Genomic DNA, 13798 nt, shown 5'->3' on the forward strand with positions numbered 1-13798 from the left:
CCTTTAGATCTCATCTAGAGGGGCCGGCCCCCTTTCCCCTTCACCCTATAAATCGGGGGGTGGAGGGAGGGCAGCGGCACCACATCCAAGGCGCAGCCCTCCCCTCTGCAACACCCCACCTCCTCCGTTGAGCTTGGCGAAGCCCTGCCGGAGAACTGCGAGCTCCACCACCACGCCGTCGTGCTGCCGGAGTTCTTCCCCAACTTATCCTTCCCCCTTGCTGGATCAAGAAGGAGGAGACGTCCCCGTGCTGCACGTGTGTTGAACGCGAAGGCGCCGTTGTTCGGCGCTTAGATCGGAATCAACCGCGATCTGAATCGCTGCGAGTACGACTCCTTCATCCGCGTTCTTGTTACACTTCCGTTTTGCGATCCTCAAGGGTATGAAGATACACTCCCCTCTCTCTCGTTGCTAATCTCTCCATAGATTGATCTTGGTGATGCGTAGAAAATTTTAATTTCTACAACGATCCCCAACACTTCCAATGTCATAATTTCAATGTTGTTTTAGGACTATCCTTTAACACTTAACGATATCCTAAGATACGGAAAGCATAATCACCAACAACACTTGAGCTAGTCCTAGAGGCAAGACTAGGAACCTTTTATTTAACCGTTTATCATTCCACACGTGCATATGAGCTTTTCACTGAATTGCATATTCTAGGATCATAGCAATTATAGCATAGAATATAAACTCTATAATTATGAATATGGAAATATAATAATACAAATATTATTGCCTCTAGGGCATATTTCCAACAAATAACATAGTCACAATACTAATGGATTTGATTGAAAGGTGATCAGGCGCACTTGAACCGAAGAACAACACATGATACACAATTCAGCCGAGAAATAATCACTAAAGATGAATACGGACTGAGAAATAACCAGTGGTGCTCAATGGTGACAGAAGAATTGGTGGACCAGTTCACTCTTCTGCAAAAGAGCTACGTCCGGTTGGAGGAACTTGTGATTGAAATGGGAGCAAACCTCCCTCCTTCTTATTCTTCTCAACGTGAAGTTGAGCAGACTTCAATTGATTTTACTCGTGGTAGATTCTTCTCAGCGATCTCCAAACCTTCAACAGACTTTCTTCACAAATCAGAATGACTCTTAGTTGCTGAAGACTTTGACTTGGAGACGACAATTACTCTTCGTCACTCAAGCTGACACATAACCATCTAGAGAGTTAGCAGCTCTCAAGAGTAATAGGCACAAGAACTCTTAACTCATATCTACTGTGATACTCAACCACTACCTGAGTATTGACTCTTGATTTTCTCTCAGTGGATTTTAAACTTAAATCTTATCAGAATCTCAATCAGAGCAGTCAACGAATAACATTGGTGCGGGGTGACTATTTATAGCCACGGCCTTCCCAAAAGGGAAATGACCATTTAGGACACGCGGTCCAGCCAATGGCCAACCGACACGTTTTCAATAGTCGGATTTTGAGCGCACATGACAACTTTACTTGAGGAATAAGCAAAGCTGACTCCTTGGTTCGAAGCATTTCTCTCGCAGCCCAAAAGATCTCCGTCTCTGGCTGACAAGTAAATGTACCAAAGCACAAAGAGATTTTTCTCAACTCTTATAGGATACGTTTCGGTTAAGCATCACAACAGACATATGTCTCAAAATACTTATACCCCTCTTAATAGTACGGTGGCCCTATGACTCAAGGAAAAAATGAAACGACGAAACAAATGCCATGTCTTCACTTCGTTTTCAATCTTCAAGGCTGCTGTCATTTCTTCTTGGACGTCTCCCGTACCAATTACTTTCACGTCAGCGATCCTTTTTGGGGGTCATCTCTGAAACACAATCCTCTCGAAATCAAACTCCTCGAAATCTATTAATCTTCTCTACATCGCAAAAGACTTTCACTGTAGTTCATAGCAAACTTCTCGGAAGATTATGACAATCTTCCCGATACACCCGGGACTATTTATCTCTATGTGCAGTAGCAAACAAATCACTCCCTTAATGTTTATGACAGCAATCTCTAAAACAGAAGGGGCAGGTAATTACACCAACAAACTTTGACCAAAAAAATATGTATACACTATATTTTGGGACAAAGGTAGTATATGCGACTTAGTCCAAGGAATAGAATCCCGACAGAGCATGATGGTACAATTTACTATGTGTGGCTCGCGGCAAGGAGAAAACATATGATGATGGGCACATAGCTTACATTTTATTTGAGGTCATATTTTAGTTTCCAAACTTTGTTTCAAGTATACATCATTCTCACACATGTAAACTCAACTATTAACCATATCGGAATTATTCTTTTGGCCGTAATGCTTTCTTCATATAGCAAGCAACTAAGGTGCCTAAATCAAATTGTTTAAGACTATTCAGGATTACACTAAACATTTACTCTTTTTTATATCGAATACGCATGAGTGTGCGTATCATATATTATAGAAGGAAAGGGTAGAAACCCTCCACAAATGAGATTACACTGTTATATACAGGAAGCCCTCGGCCATCCCACTCGACCACTACTCCTTTAAGGACTACTCACTATTCTCCCACACTGCAAGTCCCAGCACAAACGCTTCGACTTCCCCTCGCAGTAATCCTGCCTGTTTCCATGCTCTGACTTCGCGTTCAATGGCCTTGAGCACCTTGTGTGTGGATGGCGCCTCTCCGTCGAATACCACTGCATTACGGTGAAGCCACAGCTCCCAGAGGACCAAGATAGAGATTGTCCTAACGAGCTTCCGATGATGACCAATTTCTTCCTGCCTGATGCACCACTCCGGAAGGGACTCCGTCACCGTTGGGGCACGTTCTGGTTGATCCAGGGCCCAGCACACCTTGCTCCAAACCTCTCTAGCGAAGACACAGCCAATCATGATGTGGGTGATGGTCTCCTCATGTTGGTTGCAGAATGGGCACAAGCTTTGGTGAGGCAGTCCCCTTCTAGCAAGGCGGTCGGATGTCCAGCACCTATTCCTTATGGCCAGCCAAGCGAAGAACCGACGCTGTAGGGGTGCCCTTGACTTCCACGTGAACTCCGCCGTTGGTGCAACCTCTAGTCCCGCGAACTTGACCGCGTACGCCGATCTTGCCGAAAACATGCCATCCTTCTCCCACGCCCAAAGTATCTTATCTTGTGCATCCTCATGCAGGACTACGCCCTCCACTCGCTGCCATAAGCCCAAGAACTGGTGCAGTGTGTCGGTCGTAAGCTCCGGCCTAACGTCCTCCTCCCATGAGTGATTTGAAAATGCCTCTGCGATCGTTCGTGTTGATCTCGTTTGCCTTGGCACCCTCGAGTATAGCATGGGTGCTAGGTCCTGGATTCTGTAGCCGTCAACCCACTTGTCCTCCCAAAATAGTATGTCATTTCCATGTCCTACCGTAGCTGTGGTCGCAGCCCGGAAGAGTGCTCTTGATTCCGCTGAGGTCGTGATTTGGAATTCTGCCCAGGGCCTTGTAAGGTCAGTACGCTGCAGCCATGGCCATCTTGCCATCATCGCGGTGTTCAACCACCTCAAATTTGGTATGCCGAGGCCTCCGGCCCACCTAGTAAACACTTACTCTTGATTAATAGAGAGAACAATAATTTTACTAATGCAAAGGTATGTGTTTAAATTCATTAAAAACAATCTTAAATAATGACAAAGTTCATGTAAAGTGCAAATCTGATGCTCGCATCTATTATACTACATCCTAAATGATTGGATAGCTAATGAACGACTTGTCTTTTGTGTGAGAGTCTGGTTTAATAGGAAAGATATACTACTCATATCAACAAGGAATTCCTTCTTATTCGGTAGCCCATTCGAAAAGAACTTCAAAGTTAAGTGTGCTTGGTTTGGAGTAATTCTAGGATGGGTGACCGACTGTGAAGTTGGTCCCGGGTGCGCACGAGTGAGAGGACAAAGTGCGCAGAAAAGACTAGTGTTGGTCCGTGGGGCCAGACTAGATCCCTCCAGGCGTAACGGCCAGGAACCGGTGGCTATGGCCGGGGTGTTACAATTGCTATCAGAGCCGACCCTCACGGTTACACGGGCATGCGCGGTCAGGTGCACAGACATGTGGCTTTTGGCACGTGTGGCCCGTTGTGGCACATGACATGGCACATATGCTGCACTCGACGCGCATACGTGTGCCAAGAGGGAACGTTCTTGATGGGCTGACGAGGATGACTCCTTCTTTTCCGGGAGCCCATTCGAAAAGAACTCCAAAGTTAAGTGTGTTTGGCTTGCAATAATTTTAGGATGGGTGGCCGACCAGGAAGTTGGTCCCGGATGTGCACGAGTAAGCACAAACTGCGCACAGAAGATGTGCGTAATGGCCGGGAACCGGTGGCTATGGCCGGGGCGTTACATTTTGAGTCCTTGATATACCAGACTTTTGAATGTTTTTGTTCAGCGATTCTTTGTCAACACAACTATGCCTTGTCCTAGACCTTGAATCATTGTGCTCCTGAGTCCAGGTACAATGGAAAATATATGGCCAATCCAAACCAAATTCAAACAAGTTTGTGTGAGAGGACGAACCTGATCTAGACGCACGGGGAATATGCCCCAACTTCCTTGCTCGAATTTGAGATGGACACGGATCGATCGGTATTCCATGTGGGGAGGAAAAGAGACATGAGAGAGTTTGAGAGAGAGACGTGAGAGATCAAGAATGAGACTACAATTGCTTCAAGTTCAGAGATTGAGACGTAAGAGCTTTAGAGAGAGCAATTGAGACGTGAGAGCTTTAGAGAGAGAGAGGGAGAGAGAGAGATTGAGACGCAAAGATTGAGAGAGAGAGAGAGATTGAGACGTGAGAGATTGAGCGAGAGATCTGTTTTTTTTTACTCTACGGCTTGTATTTTGTGATTAACGTTGGAATTTTTTGGCAGTCTCTGAGGTAAAATGAACTAGAGACAGCACAAAATCCGTGCAACAAACACGAATGAAATACTGAATCATTTTGCCATATTTTATATCCATTAGATAACTCTAGAACAGTGTCCTGTCTCTGAATTATGGTGCAATCCGAAGAACAGTAGGCAGACACTCAACATAATGATGATAACATCAGGTTAATTCACAGGCACTAGCTACATCAGTGTTGCAGCAGATCTCTGAACCAGTAGGCCGACGCCTTGGGGTGCCGTTCTAGGGTGGGGCTGTTGAAGTCGACGTACACGATGCCGAACTTGGATGTGTAGCCATACATCCACTGGAAGTTGTCCAGGAGGGACCACGCAAAGTAGCCAAGAACGTTGGCGCCGCCATCGATGGCCTTCTTCACCTCGCGGAGGTAACTCCGGTAGTACCGAACCCTTGTGGCATCCCGCAAGTACTGATCGCGGGTGAGGTTCCCTGGTTGATCCATTCCTGGCAACACAAAGAGTTTTTCCAACTTTTCTGTTATGTTTTCATCTAGGATTTTATTTTATTTTTAGTTGATGATGACGACGACATTAGCACATACGCATGACAAGATGCTTGAGAGGCATGAAACGGAACAAAGAGATATGGGACTCCAGTACCGTTTTCAGTTATGAGCATCGCTGGATTTCCATACTTCTGGCTGATGTAGTGCACGCATCCGTACATCCCCCTCGGGACGACATAAAGCCATTTAGAATTCGCCTGTAACGTGCAATTCACGCACCCACAAGACTTATGGTCGGAGAAAATAAAGCTGAGAAAGGTTTCAGCTAGGAGCTTCATACCCTTGGTCCAATCGGTTTGCCATTTCGTTTCAACTGCAAAGTTTCGGCTATAAATTAACGATGAAGCGCAATAATATATATTACTGGTGTAAAGTAAAACCTGCAGCTTAAGACAGGAAGAAAACTCACATGAATAGGTAACCGGCAGATCGGCTGAGTAGCTAGTCGGCCTCTGCTGCACCAATTTCTGCCCCGTTACGAATTCAGTTGTGTATTGATTGACCCCGATCCAGTCCGCTGAGCCCTTGACCACTTTAGCTTCATCAGGAGTGAACCTGGGCAACCTCTCTTTCACAAGGTCTTGCATTATCTGTGGGTACTGTCCGTTTATTAGTGGATCAAGAAACCTGCATCAATGCAACTTTCATTGATGTATATTTTTTTTATCTAAATAAAACTCTTTGTCAAATGCATGATACTAGTATGGCCGTACCAACCAACAAGGAAGTCCATGGCTCTTTGAGCTGCAGCTTGGTCTTCAGTTGAGTTGCTAAGAGCCTCGTACCAACTGACGTCCAGAACTATTCCAACCTTCCCTTGCTGAGCTGCCTACATTTTGTTTCTACTATTCTATCACCAATCTAGACGGAATGATCAATGTTCACGACAAATCTGATATCTCAAGATTATTTGTCACTAACATGCCCAGTGAGTTGGGGAAGCAATAATGCTTATATATACATTCATGGATATATACACAATCACAAAAACAATCTATTTGGACACAATTAATGCACATTGACCATGCGCCAAGACAAAATTATTTCGATAATGATTTTGTAAGTGAAAATTAAATTAAACTAAACTCCCTAAGGCTGATTATATTATAATATACTCTTATAGTTCAAGTAGAAAAAAACCTGATAGTTGTTCCGGTATCTTGCAACTGCATAACCATGTGCTAAGAGAAAATTATGACCAACAATGTAAGGCTCTGTTGCTGAGTTCCCACCAGCGGAGCATTTGGTGCACCTTTGGGGAGGAGTCGTCGCTATATCATAACCACCAATCGCTACTCTACTTGGTTCGTTGAATGTAAACCAGTGCGTTACACGGTCGCCAAAGGTCTTAAAACAAAAGTCTGCGTAATCTGCAAATAGTTCCCTACAGAAGAAGAAAAAAAGAGGTCTTGAAACAAAAGTTAGCGTAATCTGCAAATAGTTCCCTACAGAACAAATATTACGAAGATAATCACGCATGCTGCTTCGGCATAGAAAAATAAAGTGATTGTGTGTTGTACGATTTACTTTTTGAGTAAACATACAAAAACTTCTGCATCCTAATGTTCATTTGAATATGTGAAGTCACATTTAATAGAAAATTATGCATGTAAAAAGAGTAACTGGTAATTTGTCTAAACAATTTTTCTTGTATGCTTCTAAATCCAAACTATAAATCTAGAAATACTCTGAATGGGAATGTAAATCTAGGACATTAGTAAATAGAAAGATCGATTGCTAGTTTGACTTACACTGTCTTTGCATTTAACCAGCCTCCATACTTCTTCTCAAGTGCAAGAGGGAGATCATAGTGGTAAAGATTGACATAAGGAGTAATGCCTGCTTAGTTTTCATGGAAACATTCAGATATGAGATATCGATGTATTTATTTAGGTTCCAACGGAAGTTTCACAGGTCGAAATGAACGCCTAGCTATGCTAGCTGTACCTTTGTGAAGCAGGTAATCTATCAGATTGTTGTAGTACGCCACACCTTCTTCGTTCACTTTTCCCTCGCTATCTGCAGAAATAAATGATGAATCAGTGGTGTCAATCAACAGCTTGCGTTCAGTCAGAGAAATATGGAAGTTGGGGTATACCCGGAAAGATTCTGGACCATGAGATGGAAAATCGGTAGGCGTCGAAATTCAATCCTTTCATGAGATTAACATCTTCCTGTCCCAGCATATGTAAGAGGATTAAACGTGAAAGATTGATTACTCATGTATGTTTCTGTTTGCTTCAGACGTCGTACCTTGTAGCGATGATATTGATCTGTTGTAACGTCGGCGTTTTGATTTCCCACAACTTTTCCTGTTTATTGCAGCACGGAATATGAAACTGGCGTCAGAAATAAAATAAAAAACGGAGTTTAGCTTAAGGCGGCACAAGTGAAGTGAAGAGGAAGAGGTAGGTCATTAAGCGGCACCTGGCGTATGCGCGAAGGCGTCCCAGATGGAAGGGCCGCGGCCGCCTCCTGTGGCCATGCCCTCCACCTGGTACGCCGACGTCGCCGTCCCGAACACGAATCCCTTGGGGAACGACGCCCGGCTCAGCCCACCCAGCCAGCGCGGGCGGCCTGGCGCCTTCGTGGCACGGACGCATGCTCCTCCCCCGTGACCGTGGCCATGGAACGCCGCCACCAGGGCAAGCAGCAGCAGCATGCACCTCGCCGACCTCGCGGTCATCTTGCAGAGCTGCAGGGCGGGCAGTGGGCAGTGGCAGCCTCAGTTCACACCCACTCACTAGTCACTAGTGCTGGAACTTCAATTATACGTAGAAACTGCCGTGGGTTGAGCTTTATTTATAAAGCGGAACAAAGTCTATTTGATGTCAAAAGTGGATTGAGTGGGAATTGTATTGTTTGGTGGTACTAAATACATTCTACTGGTGTTAAACTAAATTGTCCGGTATTGGTGCGAGCCTGGAATATTTTTTCTCCGACACCAAAAAAATTAAAACTTTTTTTCTCAAAATACCTAAATCTATCTTTGTGATCAAATTTTAGTTCAATGTTGAAATCAATACAAACTCTTAAGTTCTTTGTAATCCAAACTCAATGTTTAGATCATCAAATATTTGATGCATCAATTTTAGTCCGGTCTCGGTAAGGAAAATTACCTAGTGTTGAACTGTCTGATCGGAGTAGCAGCAGCGCAACACGGCGGCTGAAGCGAAGGCTAGAAGGGAAGCAGTTAGGACCCATGAAGGCAGGGGTAGGTGGCTGGAGGCAGCAGCACAATGGCCCAGGAGGAACGTTGACTCGGCGAGATTGGAGCTGGTGGCCAGAGTGGCCAACAGGCAAGGACGTGTAGGGCGGCTGGTGGAGATCGGGGGCGGTGGACTGCAGCACGCCATGAGTACGACAGGAAGGCAACGCGGCATTTGGCATTTTGAATGGCTCATAACTTTTGAACATATATTCGTTTTGATTTGGTATATATATGTTTCAATTCCTGGTGCCAAGCCCTTTAGAACAAGATCAATGTTCAATACATTTGAAACATAGTCAAATTTCAATGTTTCAATCCATTTATTTGATTTAACTATGTGGAACTACTTGGTTGTGAAGGTGCTTCCTTAGTTGTAAAGTCGCTTACTTCAATTTAACGTGAAATAACCTAGTATTCCGATGTTACCTTTTATATTACTGTTTGGTAGGCGAGTCACCCTTGAATAGCCATATTCCTCTTGTTGGGATTGTTTCACTCTATTATCATGTCTTCCATTACCATCAACAATGGTCGGCTCGACAATTAAGGTTGTTAGATCGAATGAACATTCCAAACATCATGGCTTCTTATGCTCCTCGTATTGTCTTGGCTCCATGCGAATACCAAATCATGTCGCATGGAGGTCGTGGATTCGCAGAATAATCAGTGCCTACCCATGTAGGTCTTTGGATCATGTTGTCTGGGCACTTAAATTAGACGACAAGCATTACACATGACACAAATAGTCAACCTAATAGCCAATCATCGAAGCAATCTCACAAAATATCACCATAATGATTAGGCACAAATGTATCTCATTGGTTCCCTAATTCTCTCATGCCCAGGGGAGCGGGGATTGCACGCACATGAGAGAAGAATAACAACCAAACACAAAGATCAAATGAAACGGAATTGTATCAATATTACTATAGTTTTTCGCGACAACATAAATGGTTAAATAAATTGTGATCGATGTATCAAAGTACAAATAGAGTTTACAAACCCTAGTCATGCAAGTTGGAATATGGTGGTGGTGTCAATGGTGGAATGGAAGATCATCTTGTAGAGAAACCCAAAACGGTCTAAGTGAAGCAGTTCTCCTTTGAATCTCTCTTCCTCCGCTTTGGTCAGTGCTTCTCCCTCTTTTTTTATTATGTTCCTCCTCGTCCAATTATGAAAGTCGCTTACATAGATGAGGGGAAGGCAAAGGTGCCTGGTACGACCACTGGTATGAGCAGTTGCGCTCATACCGTGTACCGTCTTCTCTTATGTTGACACCTGATGTAATTCCCTTCAAAGGAAAAGTTGTGCATTTCCTCCTAAATCACCCAAATATGGCTCCAAATCCTCCCAAAGGTGTGTGTGCCTGCAAATCGAGCAACGAAATAAGGTTTCTCATTTTTCGTGCATATCGGTTGTGAAATAGCGAAAACCGGTGAAACCCAAGGTTAAACCAAGCAAAATACCCTCATAAACCCCTATATAAAATGGAGCAATCGTCGACACACTGTGTTGCTCCGCCTAATGCCATAGTGCATGAACCGTGATGTTTGTGCCCCAAATGCCACGCCTAGCGCACGCATTGGCACAAGTGCATCATGCAGTTGCCGCCTTCCTTGTCTTGTCAGCCGCCGCAACAGCCAAGTGTAGCAACCTCCACCAATCGTTGAAGTCCACAGATGACCGGACATGGGAGGCCATGGGAGTGAGTCTAGTTCAACCAACTCAGAGAGTTTTGGCTCAACCTGCAAATTTTGCAAAAAAAAACGCGTATGCAATGATGTCATCGCAAAGTTGGTCAACAAGTCCCATGACAGCGGAATACAATGCCCAAACGTATCTTATGAATGTCGTTGCATGTTGATGTGAGCTTAATGACCGTAATTCGGGTATTCTTGCATGAAGTTACCAAAGTGAATTTTCCTAACAAGTCCAGTGACATTGTTTTACTCAAACCGGATGAGTAGAAGTAGGCCGCCATTTTCTCATCGTGCATTGATATTGGTCTTCATCATGTGTAACCACTTCTTGGCTTTGCCATCCATGAGGCTAGTGTTGGCAACATGATCCTAGACTCCTTAGTGAACCTTGCGAGCTCAACTTGCTCGGCCTTGATTTTTTCTCTCATTGCATCCATATTTGCCTTCTCCGTCTCAAGCTAGGTCTTCTCTCTCTCTCAATGGACATCCTCTCCTTCTCAAGTTCCACCTTCGTTGCTTGGATCTCCAGTTCTCCATGAAGCCCTTGTATCTTTCCTCCATCCTTTCTTTTTTTTCTCTTTTCATTTGTGAACTTTTTGTGGGAGATGATCCTCGTCCATGAGGACGACAACGAGCTCACCGCCCCAGTTTTAGCATGCAGGTACATGATGCCCCCCCCCCCACACACACACACACGCACACACACTTGCCTCTCATGTCCATCCACCCCAACTTACTGTTAGGAGCTTGAGCCATCATTGATTGTTTACTTCTTGGATGCAAGATTGGAGTTCTCACAAGTCGAGATCCTTCCATTTATCTACCTTGTCCAACTTGATCCAACAATGAGCCAAGATAAATGGCTCTCCCTCATTGTTTTTGTATAATGTTATCGCCAAGTTCAACTAGCAAATGAAATACATGTGAAACATAAAAATGAATGAAACACATGATGAAAATTGCAAGTGAGCAAACCTTTTAATTTCCATCTAATAAAAATAAGTCATAATGTTTGTCCAATAGGTTGAACCCCTTTGCTTCACATATTGGATCAACTCTTAGCTCAACTCATGCCACGCACAAAAATTGATCCTCCTTCGTCATGTATGCACCTCTTTTCAGTTTCTTGGTTGATTCCACAACCTCGGTCACATCCATGCTGCACAAATCCATGCAACACACACACTCAGCCGCGTCCATGCTGCACAAATCCATGCGGCAAGGACGACAGCTGCTTCAAGGGTGGGGAATGACACCGAGGGCGGATGGCAGGGAAAAACGGCGAAGGCGATCAAGGTGGGAGTTAAGCACGGGCTACAGTGGGTGGAGAAAGAGGGGAGAGTAGGGTTGGGTTGTTGTGATGTGGGGTACAGATAGGGTTCTCCGGGCTGATATATTTGGGATGAAAGTGGGGGATTCAGCAATCTGGACGTTTAGGGCATCTCCAACGCCGTGCATCAAATCAGACAAACCAAATGTTATTGGACATGTCTGGACGTGTCCGCGGACAACGGTAGTGGAGCCGGCCATCCAAAGCGATTCGCCAAATGTCCACCTTTGTTTTTCTCCTATATCCGAAGCACTGAAAATAATTAAAGATAAATATCATTCTTAGTCCATAATCATGATGTGCAAATATTCCAGTGCAACAATAATTCAAGTATAAATATTACAATCCAAACATGAACTTTTGCAAATAGTTCAAATTTGAATTCAACTTATTCAGACACATTTTTTAGTTCTCCCCACGAAGGACCCAAATGCTCAACAAATCATTCTGCAATGCTTATGAGTTGCTCGATGGCAAATATATTCATCAAACGTCATCGGATTCTGCCTAGGAAATTCGATAGGATCACCCATCTGCTCAAATTTCAGACCGTGACGAACTCTATCACCCACATGCTCCACAATCATGTATTCATGTTGTACATGATCACACAAGCTGCCATCATCTCCCACAACATCTCTAGATCCCATATTTTTGCAGGTCCCCAAACAATTGCAAAACGGGCTTGGAGCACTCCAAATGCCCTCTCCATGTCTTTTCTAGCTCCTTGTCTTTCGGCAAAGTGAGATCTTTTCTCACCCCTTGGATTAGAGATGGTCTTGACGAAGGTCCCATGAAGGATAGATACCCTCACAGAAACAATATCTCATGTTGTAGTCATGACCATTGATGGTATAGTTGCACGAAGGAGCTTCTCCCGCACACAACCTTGCAATGGAGACCGCTACAACACGTTGATGTCACTGTAAGACTTAAGACTGAGGCATCCCAAAGAAAGTGTCAAATCCAGAGCTCTTGTGATGCAACTGCTTTAAGAATGATGATAAGCTTCTTACATTGCCTTTTGTATAGCATATGGAAAATTCTTCCATTGCTAACGCATGCAACCTAGTGATCCGAGCATACATCATGTTTGCTTCAAACTAAACAACATAAACGTCAATAATTTTGGCTGTAATGTTTGCTTCAAACTAAACAACATAAACGTCAATAATTTTGGCTGTAGCATTTGGTTGAATACATGCCGCATGTGGTGTCCGCCATGGACAGCAACGTGCAAGGGCCAAGGGTACCTGGGTCGTGGCCGGACCAGGGTGGATGGGAAGCGTAAGCAAGTCGAGGCTGCCACCCAGGTGGAGCGGCAGAGGTCCAAGGCCTGAGCAGCGGAGTGGTGCTACAACTGCAACGAGGCTCCGGGTGGGATTTTATTTTTGTGAGTTATGATGTCCCATGTAGCGGTTGTCCACCGAAAACGGCATGTTTGACAATTTTGATTTATGGATGAAATCATTTCACAAAATAAATTGCCCTAAAAAAATTCACTCAGCTGATCATTTTTAGTGGTGCCCGACACGAAAGCGCCACACATGCAGCACCTGATTGACAGACGCTACACGCCTAGCCAGCGTCGCACCCGTATGATCCGAAAATTACTAAGTCAGTGGGCAGAGCCTGAGAGCTAGGCGCCACACTATACAGTGTAACGCCTAGCCTCTAGGTGTTGCACTAGTGGTTGCTTTTGCACATTGACTTAGTGATTTTTAGGCAATCCGGGGTGCGCTGGCCAGTCATGTAGCGCCTATCTGTAAGATGTTGCACAATGTAGTGTGGCGCCTTCGTGTCGGGCGCCACTCAAAAAGGTCAGCTGAGTGAAATTATTTTAGAAGCACTTTATTTTGTGAAATGATTTCATCCACAGGTCAAAGTTGTCAAATTTGCCTCTGAAAACCTCCCCCAGCTTTGCTTCCTGTTTACAGGAATCTAAACATGCTGACAGTCCATCAAAACTTCCGTAAACAAAGTGTCCAGATGTTTACGGGCGTTTTGATGCACCACACTAGAGATGCCCTTAGGGAGTAGGGTAAGCCCTTGAAGCGGATTTTCTGCCCAAAACTGTCCACGAGCATACGAGGTGATGTCCTTGGAGATACCCTTGTGTTCTCATTTCTCAAGAAGA

General features: G+C 44.4%; 1 protein-coding gene across 1 annotated transcript; it reads right to left on the minus strand.

Annotated features, from left to right (window-relative positions):
* Positions 1-4932: 4932 nt before the first annotated feature.
* LOC119271645 (beta-glucosidase 7-like) lies at positions 4933-8106 on the minus strand. Its single transcript, XM_037553388.1, has 11 exons — positions 7848-8106; positions 7674-7732; positions 7519-7594; positions 7368-7439; positions 7172-7259; positions 6561-6804; positions 6134-6249; positions 5830-6047; positions 5701-5747; positions 5515-5617; positions 4933-5359 (listed from the first exon to the last, which is right to left on the minus strand). Exons 1-11 carry the CDS (start codon positions 8104-8106, stop codon positions 5085-5087), a joined length of 1557 nt encoding a protein of 518 aa, XP_037409285.1. The 3' UTR covers positions 4933-5084.
* Positions 8107-13798: the final 5692 nt, after the last annotated feature.

Source organism: Triticum dicoccoides, chromosome 3A, assembly GCF_002162155.2.
Source record: "Triticum dicoccoides isolate Atlit2015 ecotype Zavitan chromosome 3A, WEW_v2.0, whole genome shotgun sequence".
Taxonomy (NCBI): domain Eukaryota; kingdom Viridiplantae; phylum Streptophyta; class Magnoliopsida; order Poales; family Poaceae; genus Triticum; species Triticum dicoccoides.